This window comes from Eutrigla gurnardus, assembly GCF_963514095.1.
Source record: "Eutrigla gurnardus genome assembly, chromosome: 9".
NCBI lineage: Eukaryota > Metazoa > Chordata > Actinopteri > Perciformes > Triglidae > Eutrigla > Eutrigla gurnardus.
The window spans coordinates 12,229,415-12,244,234 of NC_139923.1; the positions used below are offsets into that span (position 1 = coordinate 12,229,415).

Sequence of the window (14,820 nt, forward strand, 5' to 3'; positions counted from 1 at the left end):
CTCTATCCCTGGAGCTGACTGACGTAAGAAACAAATAAGGGTTAGGGTTACACATAAGAAAGCGTGCGCACAGGACGCACGCACTAATAGGCATAACACGGCATAACGACAACACAAAAGAACAGAACAGCCTGACAACCATGATATGATTTACATAACAATTTACTCTATTCAGTCAATTTACCCGACCCCCACTTTGGGATCCCCGACTGTAGTACCTCTACATCACTGCAGCAAGGTGTAGGTTCGTGTTACTCATAGCAATATGAGCCTTTGAGTATCACATTCATTTGTGCTACTTTAATTATAAAGACCTCAGAATTAGTAGTGTAACGATTAATGCGATGCATCGATGAATCGATTGTCAGTCCTACTGATTCAACTAAATTGATCTGCTAAAATAAATGAATAGAATTAATTGTTTTGGCTTCACCAATAATCAACATTAATGCGTTAAATCTTATGAATCGCAACATTAATTAATGTTTTAAGACTTTTAAGACACTCTCTCCCCTGCCAGCATTTATTTCCACTGAAAAATGTTCAAATAAATGAGCAATGTTTAATTACATTTATGTATTCAGCATAAAATATTATGTAGTTGCATGACATTAGTATGCATGACTACTTTTTTTTATAGAATAAATATTTAAGTAATAAGTAATTTGGTTATTTTTTTCACCTTTCAGAAGAATACTAATAGTCTCACTCACATTATTGCATGTTTATTTAATGGGTATAGAATTTTGGTTAAAAGTTTCAGAATCTAATTGAATCGTTCCCCCCAAAAAATTGTCCTTGAATCGAATCGCCAACTACTGAATCGTTAATCGAGTCGAATCACTGTGAAGCAAAAGATTCACACCCCTACTCAGAATTGTACTGAATATTTATTAGTTAACAAACAACTATTAAACATAACAAATAAGCTACCTCATAATTGTACTTAACAATAGTATTTGAGTAAATACACTTTGCCAGTTTCCACCACTGAGAGTTAAAGCTGTTCGTCTTTAGCAAAAACACAACTTCAACACAATTTGGCTTCCACTTCGATAGGTCAAATTAAACAAAACATAGAAGTATCATAAACATATGAGCTAATTTACTGTAGCTAATATTAGCTTCAAGCTTATTTTCTGCAATAATCCAAAATCCAATTGAAACATCCCATTTGGCTTTTTTGTCCAGGGAACCAGTGTGATGCTAACGACAGAGGTTGGCCTAAAAAAATATATCTTCCCTGCAGCACTCAATTATATGCTCACACGGAGTTGCTGACATAGTTCTTCACGCCCGCCACAAAGAAGCTGCACACAGCCGCTATCAGATCCAGCCATTTATTTGCATTAACTCACATTAGCCACAGCAGCAATGATGTTTATTTCTCTTTTCTCTGTCTCCTTGTCACCCCATAGTCATCAGGCACTACTGTCATGGTGGACATAGCAGTGATGGGAGAAGCCCACGGACTGATCACAGACCTGCTGGCTGACCCCTCTCTGCCCCCCAATACCTGCACTTCCCTGCGGGCCGTCAGCAACCTTCTAACCACCCAGCTCACCTTTCAGCCGCTGCACCGGCCACGCCCTGCTCCCCTGCTTAACCCCAGTGATGCCTACACCTATTCCGACTCAGAGGAGGGACCGGAGAAAGGAGAGAAGACGTCCATCCATAAGGTGAGGACATAACGAAGACAAAGTGTCATGGTTTACACTTAACAGGTAAGATAAGCACCAAGAAGTCTAGATGAAAGTGAGGAAATTTCACCGACATATTAACGTTGAAATTGTTAATCCAAAAGTAGTCCTGATTAGTTTTTTTCTTTTGGAAACAGCTGAAATAACCCTTAGATGGAAATGCAGTCCATTTTATCGAGGCCAAATGATTTATACACCAAACAGCGGTCCACACACATGTTAATCTTTTAGCCCATGTTTCAGCTAATGAGTGCTTCCTGCTCTCAGAGCTTTTAGCATCAAATGAAGGAGTATTTTCATAGAGTTGAGTGAAGAAAAATAGAGCGCGTCTGCTGCTCCGAGCACTGTTCTCCCTTTCATAGCCACAGCTGTGTCAACATGACAGATGTGCAGAGCCAGACAGTATGTGTGTATGCGTTGCATGGGTAGAAAGGGGAGAGGCAACATGAAGGTGAACGCATCTCTCAAAAGAGGGGCGAGTGTGCGTCGACAGAACTGGACCCCCCACACACCACATCCAGTTTATTAATCTGAGGCCGATACCTAGCCTGTCTTGGAAGGTGGCATGTGGTTGATGGTTGCCATGCCATCAAGCCAATCGCTTGGCTGACAGGTGTTTTTTTTTTTTTAAATCATTGCCTCAACTTTGTAAGAGTAGCTAAGACAAGCTGCGCCTGTGGAGTGACCAGCGATACTGCACTCATTAAAGACGACCTGCCTGGCTCTGACTCCCTGGGAGGAGAAAAGCAGGAGGAGTTAACGTGGTTAGGGCGAGAGCGTTTCATTTCTGCCTCCTAGCTAAGAGTTTCATGTAGATCATGGCTTTCAGGCACTTTTCCTAAATCCATGTTCTGTCTGATATGGGGCAGCAGGGATCAGCTGTGTTTTTTTTCTTTTTTTGTGAGGGTGGTTTTTGCCATGCTGTTGCCGATGGTGATGTGTGTGTTTCTTGCAATCGCGTGTTTCTACTTTTGGTTTGTTTCTGCAGGGCTTTCATTAAAAAAAATTTGCGAAAATCACACCATTATTCCGCTTTCAAATCAGGAGTTGAACACATATTTTTGTAATCATTAAAGCATTTACGGTACCTTTTAGTAGGTGTGTGTTTGTTTGTTAATCTGTAACAAGCATATGCTGCAATCAGACAATGGGATTGGTCTTATAAGGGGCTCTCAAAGCCTCAAGCGTAAGTCAGTGAAACGTCCAATAAAGTGACCTCAACCAAAGGTGTGTATGAGTAGGTGCTTGCACTCAGTATATGACACCTCGCTGTGAATGGACTCATTCAGGATTCTGAGGCGATCTTTACTAGGTCATCCTGGAGAAGACTGAGAGACAGAGAGCCTGCCATGTTTAGCGCTGCTGTGCCAAGCTGCTGCATGGCACCGAGCAGACGGAGGCATCACAAGGGCACAGACCACTGGGAATCCCAGAGAAGGAGCAAAGAAGGGGCAGATAAAAGAACGAGAGAGACTTAATGGCACATTACAAGTGTCTGTGGCACTTGAAAAGCAGAGAGGCAGGAATCCTTATGATGAAATGTATCTGTATATGACAGTGATTCTGTATACTGTACCATGAGGGGCATCGTTGGCACGGCTGCATGCCAATATCCTCCGGTCAGTGATGACTGTTTGAATCCAATGAAGGAAAAAATGATTAAAGTGCCTCATGAAAGATTTTGCAGGTTTTATCAGCTACATCATTTGTTTCGTCTTGGGCAGATTCAAGAAAAACAACGGTCTCATCTCAATGATCAATTTGACTGCAGACCTTACCTCGCAGGTGGGAGCACTTTTAGAGCCAACACAATTACAGCCATGTGTTTTTCTTTTATTATTATTCCTGCAGTTAGTTATGGGTGAGGATTTTATTAATTCATAAAAAAGAGTGATGGTAAGGGCTTTCCTGTGGTGTTAACTGTATGCATGTGTCTGAATGTGTTTCCCTGTGTGTACAGCGTCTGAGGCGGAGTCTCCACCCTGGTCTTCTGAGGAGGATCTCTTCCACGTGGACCACCACCACGTCTGCCACAGGCCTGCCCACCATTGAACCCGGGCCCGTCCGAAGGGACCGCAGCGCTAGCATCAAACCTTACCATGAAGCACTCACCTGCAGGTATGAGCTGCTTGTTCTCTCTCAGCATATCTCTTTCCAATCCTCAGAAAGTTACCTTTACAGTACCTCTGCTCCAGTTGCAGTTTTACCAATGCAGTTTCATTTGTATTACACGTTATTATTTTCTGCCTGCCTTATTTTTTCTTCCCTCAAAAGGCGGAAGGAGGAACAATGTTGGTATGTTTAAAGCAAAGCCTATTATTATAATATGACTATTTTAATGTACTAATTAGGTCCTACTATGCAACATTGTACTATTGCTAGAAGAAGCAGTCATTTTGCTCATAATAAAGAATAAATAACTCCAAGGCATCAACTTAAATAGAATATTCTAATAAGCAACTCATTAACTACTAGGTTGAGGCTATATAAAACCTGAAACAATACAAAACAAAACAATAATATTCATACCTCAGTGTTCACCTGCATGTTCACCACCTTTTTTTAGTTTTAAACACACTATGGTAGAAATGCTCTAAGGACTCCAACATGGCGACAATTGCATGACACATCGTTCTGAAGGTTGAGAGGTTTATTTTCAGCACTGTGGCTGCAGTTATACCAAAGACAAGCACGAGTGAACAGTCAGTTCAGAAGAGGATGTCAGAATGGATATGTGCCCCACAGGCGAACACATTAACCTGAATATCTAAGACACTCATAAACTCTGCACACTGTGCAGAAGATAGCACGGGACTCACACTACACAGACAGATCATGGTTCAAAAGTTGATCTGTATATAAATTATAAATTCATAAATTAGTACACCCAGTACTGTACAAAAATGTATTTGCAATTATTATTTTTGTTTGTGGACGCCCACATATGTATAATGTGTCATAATCTGCTTACCACTGTATAGTTATAAGCATTCACAAATGTCCATTAAGCTTTAGAGCCATAATCCTAACACATTATTAAGCATTTTATGATTTGTAAAGTCAAGTAAAGGAAGAAAGTCTTGTGTGTTGCTTGCATAGATATTCATTTTAAAGCCACAATAAGACTATAAATAACTTAATTAATTAATTATTTAATAATCATATTATATATATCATTATGGTATAAATATTTTGGTTTCATGGAAAGTATTACCATATTTTTTTGTGTTTTATAAACCCAGTGATACATTCATCCATATATACATATCCATATGTATGTATTTTTTGGGGAAAGTGGGATAGAGAATGCTGCAGGATATGTGTGAGTAATGATGAGTGTGTGCATGAATGGGTTTATGCTTCGATGCATTTTGTTTTGCGAAAGCCGTTGAGAAAATCTGCTCTGCTTGTTTCATTGTGTTGAGACAGAAGTAATAAGGAAATCAGTAGAAATGTCAAGAAATTATAGTCCCTTATTGTTGAAAACACAACTAATAACGAGAATTATTTCTGCTGTTTTTTGTCTTGCTACTAAATCACATTAGTGCATTGAATCTAGAATAAATACAAATAAATACTTCATTTATAAGAGTGGTTTTGATTACTAAGTGAACTATTTCAGCATAATTTACTTTGATCAGATTGCATTCCTTACAATTACACAGTGATTACGCTGACGTTATGTTTGGATTATAAAAGAACAGCTTGTGTTTTTTTATGAATTTCAAAAGATGGAGATTCAGCTTGATCATTTTCAGCTGTGCATCTTCGTGTGTAATTAAATATGAGTTATCATGCACACGCCGTTTTTAGGATTTGGATGCACAAGCAGTACCAGACGGCACAAGCTCCCTGTCTTTAAAATATTAACTATCCCTCAACAAGAAAGAGTCCCTGCGTGTTTCATCTACCTTATGCAGTTTCTCCCTAAGTTTGTGTCACAGGCATGACAGCCCTCTGATGGAGATCAGCGTTCGTCTGCAAATGCAGATGCTTGTCTGTGTCTCTGTGGGGCCAAGCAGCGCCACAGACGCTTGTAATGTGCCAAATACAGGGGAGACTTAGTCCATTATGTTGGTTTGTGTGTATGTCTATAAGTTTGCATGTACAAGTTAATACAAAGTTAATTTTCAAATGTTGCAAAATGTGTTTTATCAGGACTGAAGCTTGAGCTTAATTATTAATGTGTAGAAGAACTTCAGAAAGACTGAAATGTCTGAAGTCTGACTCAAAGATCCTGCATAGCTTCAAACAATACCGTTTCAATGATGATAACCTTTGTGTTGGAGGTGTATGTGCAGACATACAGCACAACAGCACGTGTATCTTGTTTCTCCCTTTCTGTATTTAAGGCTATTTAATTTTAATGCGTGAAGATTTATCCATCACAAAAAGGTACAACCTGTCAATTTCAGACAAAAGGCATCTCATGAGCTTAGTTTTCACTGCAAGCTTTATGTGTAGAAGTCGAGATTTAAATCAGCTCGATCACATACTTACTGGACCAGTCAGTGAACTTTTAGATAAAAACTCACTCGCTGTAAAATGAGGCATTAGTCTGCAAATGCATGGCCTATTTTCCACCTCAGATGAATTTAGAAATTAATTTCGGGTGGGTAGTTTTGCACAAATGTGATGTTTCCAGACGAGTTGCCATGTTTTTTTTTTTTTTTTTTTTTAGTTTCAAAATTAGATGCAAAGACCAATCACAGGGCAGCAGGTGGCCAGTTTGTCCAATGCAATTAGGTGCAGTTATATTCCCATGGTTGTTTCTTAAAAAGGGCAGATCTGAGTGCTGCTGCATCCATCAGGATGGATCATGTTACACAGTAACTGCACTATGTATTCATCTTTGCTTTTGTCAAAACAATGATATGAAACATGAATTGACTATTATGTAGAAATCTGACCTGCTTCAATAACTTCTGTTTTATTATTATTTTTATTATACAAAATACCGCTAAACCCCCCGACCGTGACCTCATCCCACACTGAATGCTAACTTATCTCCAAATGCGGTGCCCAACGTCACTGAGGCTCTTGTGGCTGAATGGGAGAAAATCCCAACAGTCAGGATCCAAACTCAAGTGGAAAGCTTTCCCAGAAGAGGTGACCGATGTATTAGGGGGTTAAAGCTTGTGGTTTTGGAATGAGCTTTTTAACAAGCTTGTGTCATGTTCAGGTGTTTGATTAAGTATTTTCTGTGAGTGAGAGAGAGAGAGAGGGGGAGAAGGAGACGTGAGTGAGTGTGATTTTCTCTGCAAACTTGAGTACATTCTTTGCTGACCACTAAGAAAGCACATTACGTTCAGATTCGGAGGGTTCAGGAGAGATGATTTAATAGCACTCAACACCCTGCAGACAGCTTTCCAGTCACGTGTCTCTGTAATCAAGTTCCCAGAATGTGTTCTTTGAATTTTAGAAATAATTTAGAAAGAGCTCTTTATGACGTGTGACATGCTTGTACTAATACAAACTCATAGTCATGGTACGGCACTTAAAGAAAGACTCGGACACACCCTTAGAAAGTGTTATTTTGTGTTGTGTTGAAAGCTTATTTCAACAACTTGTATTTGGTGAGGGACTTCACTTCACGTAGCTGTGGACAACATAACTGTCACATTGTGTATCTAAAAAGGTAGTGGTTTGTTTTGTATTTGTTCATTCATAATCACACACTTTTTCAAATATTTACACAACAAAAACACGGGACATGGAGGAGCGGAGTCAGAAATGAAATGACATAAGACAAACACATATCCTCAGTGGTTGTGGCCTGGCCCTTATCATTATAACAAAACAAAGACTGCTATGCCTCTGCTGCGTTACAGACTTACAGAGTGAAAGTTGTGACATGTGGATTTAATCATAGAAAAGCTACTTTGATTAAATAATTATACGAATAAGTATACAAATTACTATACAAATAAGTAGTACAAATTACTACTCGGTACATTCACACATCTCTCTTCTGTTATAATAATATTTCTGTAAGAAGTGTTCTTCTTTCTTTTCATTTGACACAATAGCCTACACTAGAAAACGGATGCAGAAGTCTACACTGGATGACTACGGTATATCCAACTCTCACTTCTAAAGTATATTGTTTACTGCTCTGAAAACATTCTGCACACTGTTTGGTTTTTTGCGTCGCGAGCCCTATAAAGAACGGCGTGGGCCGCGTCTGTCAGTGACTTGTTTGGGTCTGCTCGAACAATAACACCGTGATACTTGAACAAGTTCGTAAATGTAAGCACACGGGGCAGCTTCTGTACACGAAGCCCCGTCGCCTGGTCTTAAAGCTCAGCCCGGCCCAGCAGCAGGCCCCAGCGATGGCCACTTATGGTGGTGTGAGTATAAACAAACACCTGGGCCTCTCCCCCGGTCACCAGAACCTCACAATTAACACTCACGCACACACACGCTTGGACACAATGTCACAGCTGCTTCTTCTGGCAGCGTTTAATACGGACGCAACCAGAGTACAGGGAGTCTCTGGGTCTGGTTTACTGCAGCTGAGAGGACTCTCTTCGGAGTAACACTTCATTTCAATGTTGTGTTTCAGGCATATGACTCTTCTTCAGCTGTTAAGGCCAACTACTTGCTGTTGTTGGGATTAAACCTGGGATGTCCTCTTCATATTTGGCAACCTGCCAATCTTTCAAGTGGGCTTTGACACCACGATCACACGTTTTGGGGAGTGGAAGGGAGTGCTTTTCTAATGGATGTACTGTAACCTGTATCTGCAATCCCTTTTGAGAGTTGGCCAAGACGCCCTAACATATGAATTTATTTACAGATTAAACAAAACACCATAGAGAGGGAGAGAGAGGGAGGGAGGGAGGGAGGGAGGGAGAGGGAGAGAGAGAGAGAGCACATGGCTTCAATTGCCTTCTCTCTGCTCCATCATCAAATCTGTACAATCTTAATTAGGACATTAGGCTTCTTTTTTTAACACCCTCCTTTTTCCATCATGTCAGCTCTCAGTGACGTACATTGTAAAGAAGGAATAACACCGACTTCAAAGCTACAATATTGGCCTTTTTTTAATCGCACAGACCCAGTAAAAGGGGGACGATTGAATACCTTCCATTTCCCTCAGCCCCTGCCACTGTGCTGTTATCTTCTTCACGTCATCTGGCTCGCGAGTAGGTAGATTACTGGAAGCAGAAATAATGGCTGCTGTGTTTATCATGGCTTGGACGCTGTCCGTTTGGGCTCTGGACCAAACGCAATCTGTCAAGCTGCTGTGAGTGGTTGAGTATAAAATCTGGGAGTAAACTGCAGCGGAGTAGGGGAGCAGGCTGAGGCCAGTCAGGCTTATTGCATGGCTCGTAACTATTACGATAAGCAACATGGAAGGAGGAGGCTGTTCTCAGAAAAAGCAGACAATGTTGCAATTTATACAGTATTTCCTATCACGGATAATTCACTTGATGAAGGTTTATTCTGGGGAATGCCAAGGTGATTTTGTATGAGAACAGGAGTCATTTTTCACTTCAGAGAAAGACTCCAAATTGATTGATTTAAATTGGTTAAAATCATGTGCAAGGCAATAAAACAATTTTGACCTTTGACCTTTTGCATGATTAGTCTTTACATTATGTTTATATGCTAATTTTGAGTTACTAAATACTAAATTTACAACAGCAAAAGTACCTTTTGGGAAGAAAAAATAGCTAATCATGATAATTAGGAAACGTTTTGATCTGAAAAATCACAAAGGATGACACATAATTCATCTAGAGGAGAAAAAATCAATCAATTAGTTGATCCACAACTCTTTGGTTGTAATTTTAGGCTATTATTAACTTAAAATAAAATAATATAATAGTTTATTAATAGTTAATGCCCTAAACATATTTGCAAAATGTGGATTGACAATTTATTTCATTTCTTAAGTACAGTAAGTTACAACACCATGATTAACGTTTTAAAAGTTGGGAGATGTTTCCTAGAGCACTATTATAGAAGCAAACAGCTATTTGCTATGTGAAGATAGTGGAGTAATGTCTACCTGAGCAGAGAGTGATGTCACTCTCCCTCAGTGTGTGTTCATCCTTTGTGGAAATGTAGCACCCTCTGGTTCACCCTCGGGTGAATGCTGTTAGCTCTGTTAGCTCTGTTAGCTCCCTTGCTGTAGTTTGAAATTAGTTAGTTAGTAAAATACCTTTTTTAACCCCTTTCCTAAAGTCGCTACACTGTTTTCATATCAATAATGCGAAAAATGACAAAACGATCGATTTCTTCTTATTTTTATATCAAAATCAAATCATCTTTTCCTCCTGTAAAACAGAATATGATGTGTGCTAATGTAAGCTAGTACCAACCAATTTCAACCACCAATATCATGACATCCATCCATCGATCCATCTGAAATTTGTGGCAACAAGGGTGATGTGCGGAGACGTAGTCCAGCTCTGTTTCACACAACAATATAAGCCCGCCCACTTTTTTAGCACGCCAATCAAATGTTCAGGATTTTATTTGAATCCCTCTTGTGTTTGTACATCACTCAAATATTCAGTTTCACTGGGGAATACTACTCCATTTCACTGGGACTTTAAAGAATAAAGAACTCAACACCGACTTGAAGCAGGAGATTTTTTCAATCTCTAACTGAAACCATGCTCCTTTCCTAATCAAAATGTTTTTGTTGCCTAAATCGAACCACACCATGGGATGCAGGATGTTTCCTTGAATGAGCAAACATATTTGCAGGCAGCGGTTACATTCTTCCCAAAGGTATCAGGCAAAACAAATTATTTGTATATAAACACAAGTTCTTTGAGACAGGATTGAAACAAAAACATACGTCATGTGTATTTTGTCTTCAAATTGTAGATACATCTCAGTGGGACAGTTAAATGACTGTAACTACTGCGCTAACCACTGTGACTACCATTAAGGAGCCTTTTTCTGTGATAAAAGCAGAGTCACTTGATACGTGACTGACAGATTCCTCGAGTGAAAGCGGCCGGCCTTCTTTTTTTACATGCAGCGCTGAAGACTCAATGTCAGTAGCTGAGGTTATTCTGATGCATTAGCAGATTAGGAAGAGTGTCTGCCAGTTCTTCAACTTTCATTAAAAGTAAACCTTTTAAGCCAAGCACTGCTGCCTGCCCAGACCCCCCTGACAATAATGTACTAACTGTTTGCCCGCCAAACTATCAAACTATTTTATATTCCACACCTGCTAGGCATTACACACAGTGGTCCAACCTGGCCATGCAAACACAACAGAACTGCCTTTGTTGGGGCCTCAGGACCATTAGGCGGGGTGGGTACAGCTCAAAACTGTTCAAGAAACAATTTATCAGAAGGAGATAGACACACTACAGGGCTTTGTGCTCCATGTGACACCATGCTCTAACGGCAGGCATTTCCTGCCCTGAGAAGGCAGGTTTTACAACATTTAGGGAGAGGTATTTTAATTGGAACCACCTACAGCCTGACAGTGGCTTCAGTGGAGGAGCGTGGAAAAGTCGTTGAGAGCAGCACAGGAGGCTGACACTGATTTGTCATAAAGCTCAAAGAGGGTGGGCTCGTTTTCTAATGAGTAGTTTATAACAGTGCCAGAACCGGAATTTTGGTTTGTTGTTTTTTCTCATTGCATTGTGTTAATGTGTGCATCCATTAAGTGCATGAATGAGTATTTTTCTCCAAGCATCTGCCCAACGCCTGTTACATGTGGGGACAGCACAGTAGGAATCCCATTAAGTTTTTTGTTTTTTTTTCTCTCGACAACTTGTGCCGACTGGTTAGACATCAAAGACAGATGTAGTGATGGTTTTATGCCCAATTCTTTGGCACAGCTACAGGCAGAAAAGGCTTGCACATTTTGGTTACAAACAAATCCACATGTACAGTATGTTTCTGCATTTGTCTCTGTGTGTTTTTTTATTTTTACATGTTCTTTTAATTTTGCTTTTCAATCATCTGTTCTGCTAAACAAAAATAACAGCACAGAATCCAGATAAATATCAATTTCCTCAAAAGAGTAATTCAAATGTCATCATATCCTTGAACATCTATATTCCATTATTTTTTATCTATTAAAAAATCTTTGAAATTGTCCGATTCTACCATATGCAGTTGTGGAAGATCGCAACAACAGCTGCAAATACCACAGCATTACAACAGGAAACGCCATGCCCTATTGAGTTACATGAAACATTTCTTTTCATGCACTTTATCTCTAACCTGTTAAACCTCTCTTGTTTCCAGCTGTGGGAGACCATACATCAGACTGAGCCATGGGGAGGGTTCTATAGACAAGGGAGACAGGATACCACGGTCAGGTATGCTCTCATTCCCATTTCTTCCTATCATTACCACCACTACCTTCAAACAGTATCATACAAGTATTTGTGGTATTATATACTGCACACTATATCACCTCTGAAACTCTTTACGTCCATTACTTCTGATATAAGAGCCTAGTATATACAGTGGAATTATTTAAAAGCAAAAATACATGTTCCATACTGGAGAGCTGCATAAACAAATTCCATCCAACTGTGTTTCTAGTCGTGTAACAGGACACATACAGGTATTTCCAATGTATTTTTTTCCTTACATGTTGGAGTGTCAAATCGATACAATAATCAATTTAATTTTAAGGTGAACAACAATTGTTAATCTCAGTCACTCATAGTCACACAGGGCAATCTGCACAAGTATTTAACGAGCAATCATTTCAAAATCCAGAACTTCCAAAACACACATACCCGTATTTCTGAAGGAAAAAAATGAAAGGCAAGTCATGGCATGGCAACCATCACTGAGTGCTAATGAACCAGCTATAACAACGTGAAGATAAAACTGAAGATATGCATCAGTTTATCAGTTTTCCTAAGGCAATAGTGTGACATCTCTTTGTTCTGTTTTTTTCTTTTACTAGCAGAGGACCCGGTGGTTGTGTCATCAGACTATGACAGCACCCACGAAGCCAACCACAGCGACAGCAGTGATGTAGCACATACAGAGGAGGACACGGAGGAAGGAAAAAACCCAGCCCAGAATGTCATCCTCCACCCACTAATACCTCCCGAGGTAAGGCGAGGCGGAGTGATGAAACACGACCAACCTGCAATCGTTCAGTCATGGAAAACACCTTATTAACACAGTATTTGTCTTACCACGTTTTATCACGTGTCACAGGACAAACCGATTCTGGCTCCAGAGCCGTTAGTAATGGAGGACTTGGAGCCTTTGATGAGTCAGCTAAATAATTGGAACTTCCCCATCTTCCGTTTGATGGAGAAGACCAACGGCAAATGTGGACGCATCCTCAGCCAGGTGAGCACATCTGAGAGCTCCAGTGATTATGCTCAGAGGTCAGACATAGTGTCAATAAAATTCCAGCAATAAAACGCTTGAACGTAATAACAAGATACTTAGTAAAATTGTGTTTTCATGCATTCATAGAGTAAACGACTAACGTGTAATTGCATAGGTGATAACTGTACCCCTCTTAACTGTAATGTGTTGATTATCAAAGTAGATGATGTTCACAGACAGATTTTTGTCTTTCAAGGTCTCCTACAGGCTCTTTGAAGACACTGGCCTGTTTGAGACCTTCAAGATCCCTGTAAATGAATTCATGAACTACTTCCATGCCCTTGAGAATGGTTACAGAGACATACCATGTAAGCTTGAAAACCTCTCTCATGTTTCTCTTTTTGCTTCAGTTGACTTAGAACCTTGTTTGCAGCTGTAACACTAAAACCAGCCACTAGGGGGAAATGTCATACCGTCATATATGACCGTGTGTTGTTACAAGAAACATAAGCAGACGAACAGTGCACCCTGGAGGAGAAGATTACACACAATGGACCGATTTTGTTTCTTTCTGTTCTGACCCAGATCACAACAGGGTCCACGCCACAGATGTGCTTCAGGCAGTCTGGTACCTCACCACACAGGCTGTGCCTGGTCTGCCCAGCCTCATTACTGACCACGGCTCTGCCAGTGACTCAGGTGTGTCCATTAGTACGTACATGAAGACATGTGCATGTCCTGCTGGGGGCGCTGGTGTACATGTGAATCTACCGATCCATCAACGTGTGTTGAAAGTGGTCACCTCAGAACACTTACATTTCTGTTTAGTTTTTCAAACTTTTGTGAAGCCATTTATTACTATAACTACTGTCTATATGTAGGCCACACTTCTTTTTTTTCATTTATAGTTTTCCATCTGCCTGCAGCTTTACTGTGAGCCATCTCCTTAATGTCTGAGCATCAAACCTGCAGGAGTGTGTGTGTGTTCTTATCCTACTCACAGTTAGTCTTATCTTACTCAGGCTTTTGGCACTTGCATTTACGTACCAAACACTATTTGAAGTCTAAAACAGCATGAAATTGCAGGCAGATTAGAGTTCCCTCTTACCCATATTTCCATAACCTCATTTGTATGCCTTACTAGGGCCATCCCTTTGATCCACATATAAGTGGATTTGAATGTAGTGTGTGATACTGCGTGTGTATGCATGTGCACATGAAAGTACATACAGTGTGTTTGTGTAAATTCTGCCACCCTGCTCCTCACCCTGCTCCTCACCCTGCTCCTCACCCTCCTCTCTTTGTCTGCTCCCCTGTGGCTAGATTCCGACAGTGGAATAACACACAGTCATATGGGCTTCCTGGTTTCAAAGACCTACACTGTGTCAGAAGATGGTTACGGCTGCCTGTCAGGCCTCATACCTGCTCTGGAGCTCATGGCCCTTTTCGTGGCTGCCGCAATGCACGACTACGACCACCCTGGGCGGACCAACGCTTTCCTTGTGGCCACCAGCGCCCCACAGGTACGCCTGCTGTTCAGCCCAGAGGACAGCGTCTGATTAGGATCAGTCGAAGTCCGTTTGTTTAAATTGCTGTTATGCAATTGGTTCTTTCTAATCAAGGAAGATGATCAATAGATTGCTGATTTTCTGCTAAACTGCACTGGAGAAGCTGAAGCTAATCATCGATCTTTGACAGCTTTTTCAGACAATCACCAGTCACAGCAGCTCCTCGGTGCTTGTCAGAAATGGGCAAGCGAAGGTGGAAATATCAGTGTTGGATTTGTTAAGTTCTGGCTGTGATCTACAGTATTTTCTGTTGAGACACACATAGGTCC

General features: G+C 40.5%; 1 protein-coding gene across 2 annotated transcripts in view; it reads left to right on the forward strand.

The window, feature by feature from the left end:
* Nucleotides 1–14,820, forward strand: part of LOC311017922 (cGMP-inhibited 3',5'-cyclic phosphodiesterase 3A-like) — a 66,938-nt gene that overhangs the window by 42,186 nt on the left and 9,932 nt on the right. For both annotated transcript variants that reach the window (XM_084016578.1, XM_084016579.1), the window contains exons 3-10: nt 1,419–1,679; nt 3,661–3,818; nt 11,928–12,001; nt 12,604–12,755; nt 12,864–13,001; nt 13,240–13,351; nt 13,569–13,682; nt 14,307–14,506. In XM_084016578.1, the coding sequence (XP_083872704.1) occupies nt 1,419–1,679; nt 3,661–3,818; nt 11,928–12,001; nt 12,604–12,755; nt 12,864–13,001; nt 13,240–13,351; nt 13,569–13,682; nt 14,307–14,506 (1,209 nt within the window). The remainder of the gene's footprint in view (nt 1–1,418; nt 1,680–3,660; nt 3,819–11,927; nt 12,002–12,603; nt 12,756–12,863; nt 13,002–13,239; nt 13,352–13,568; nt 13,683–14,306; nt 14,507–14,820) is intronic.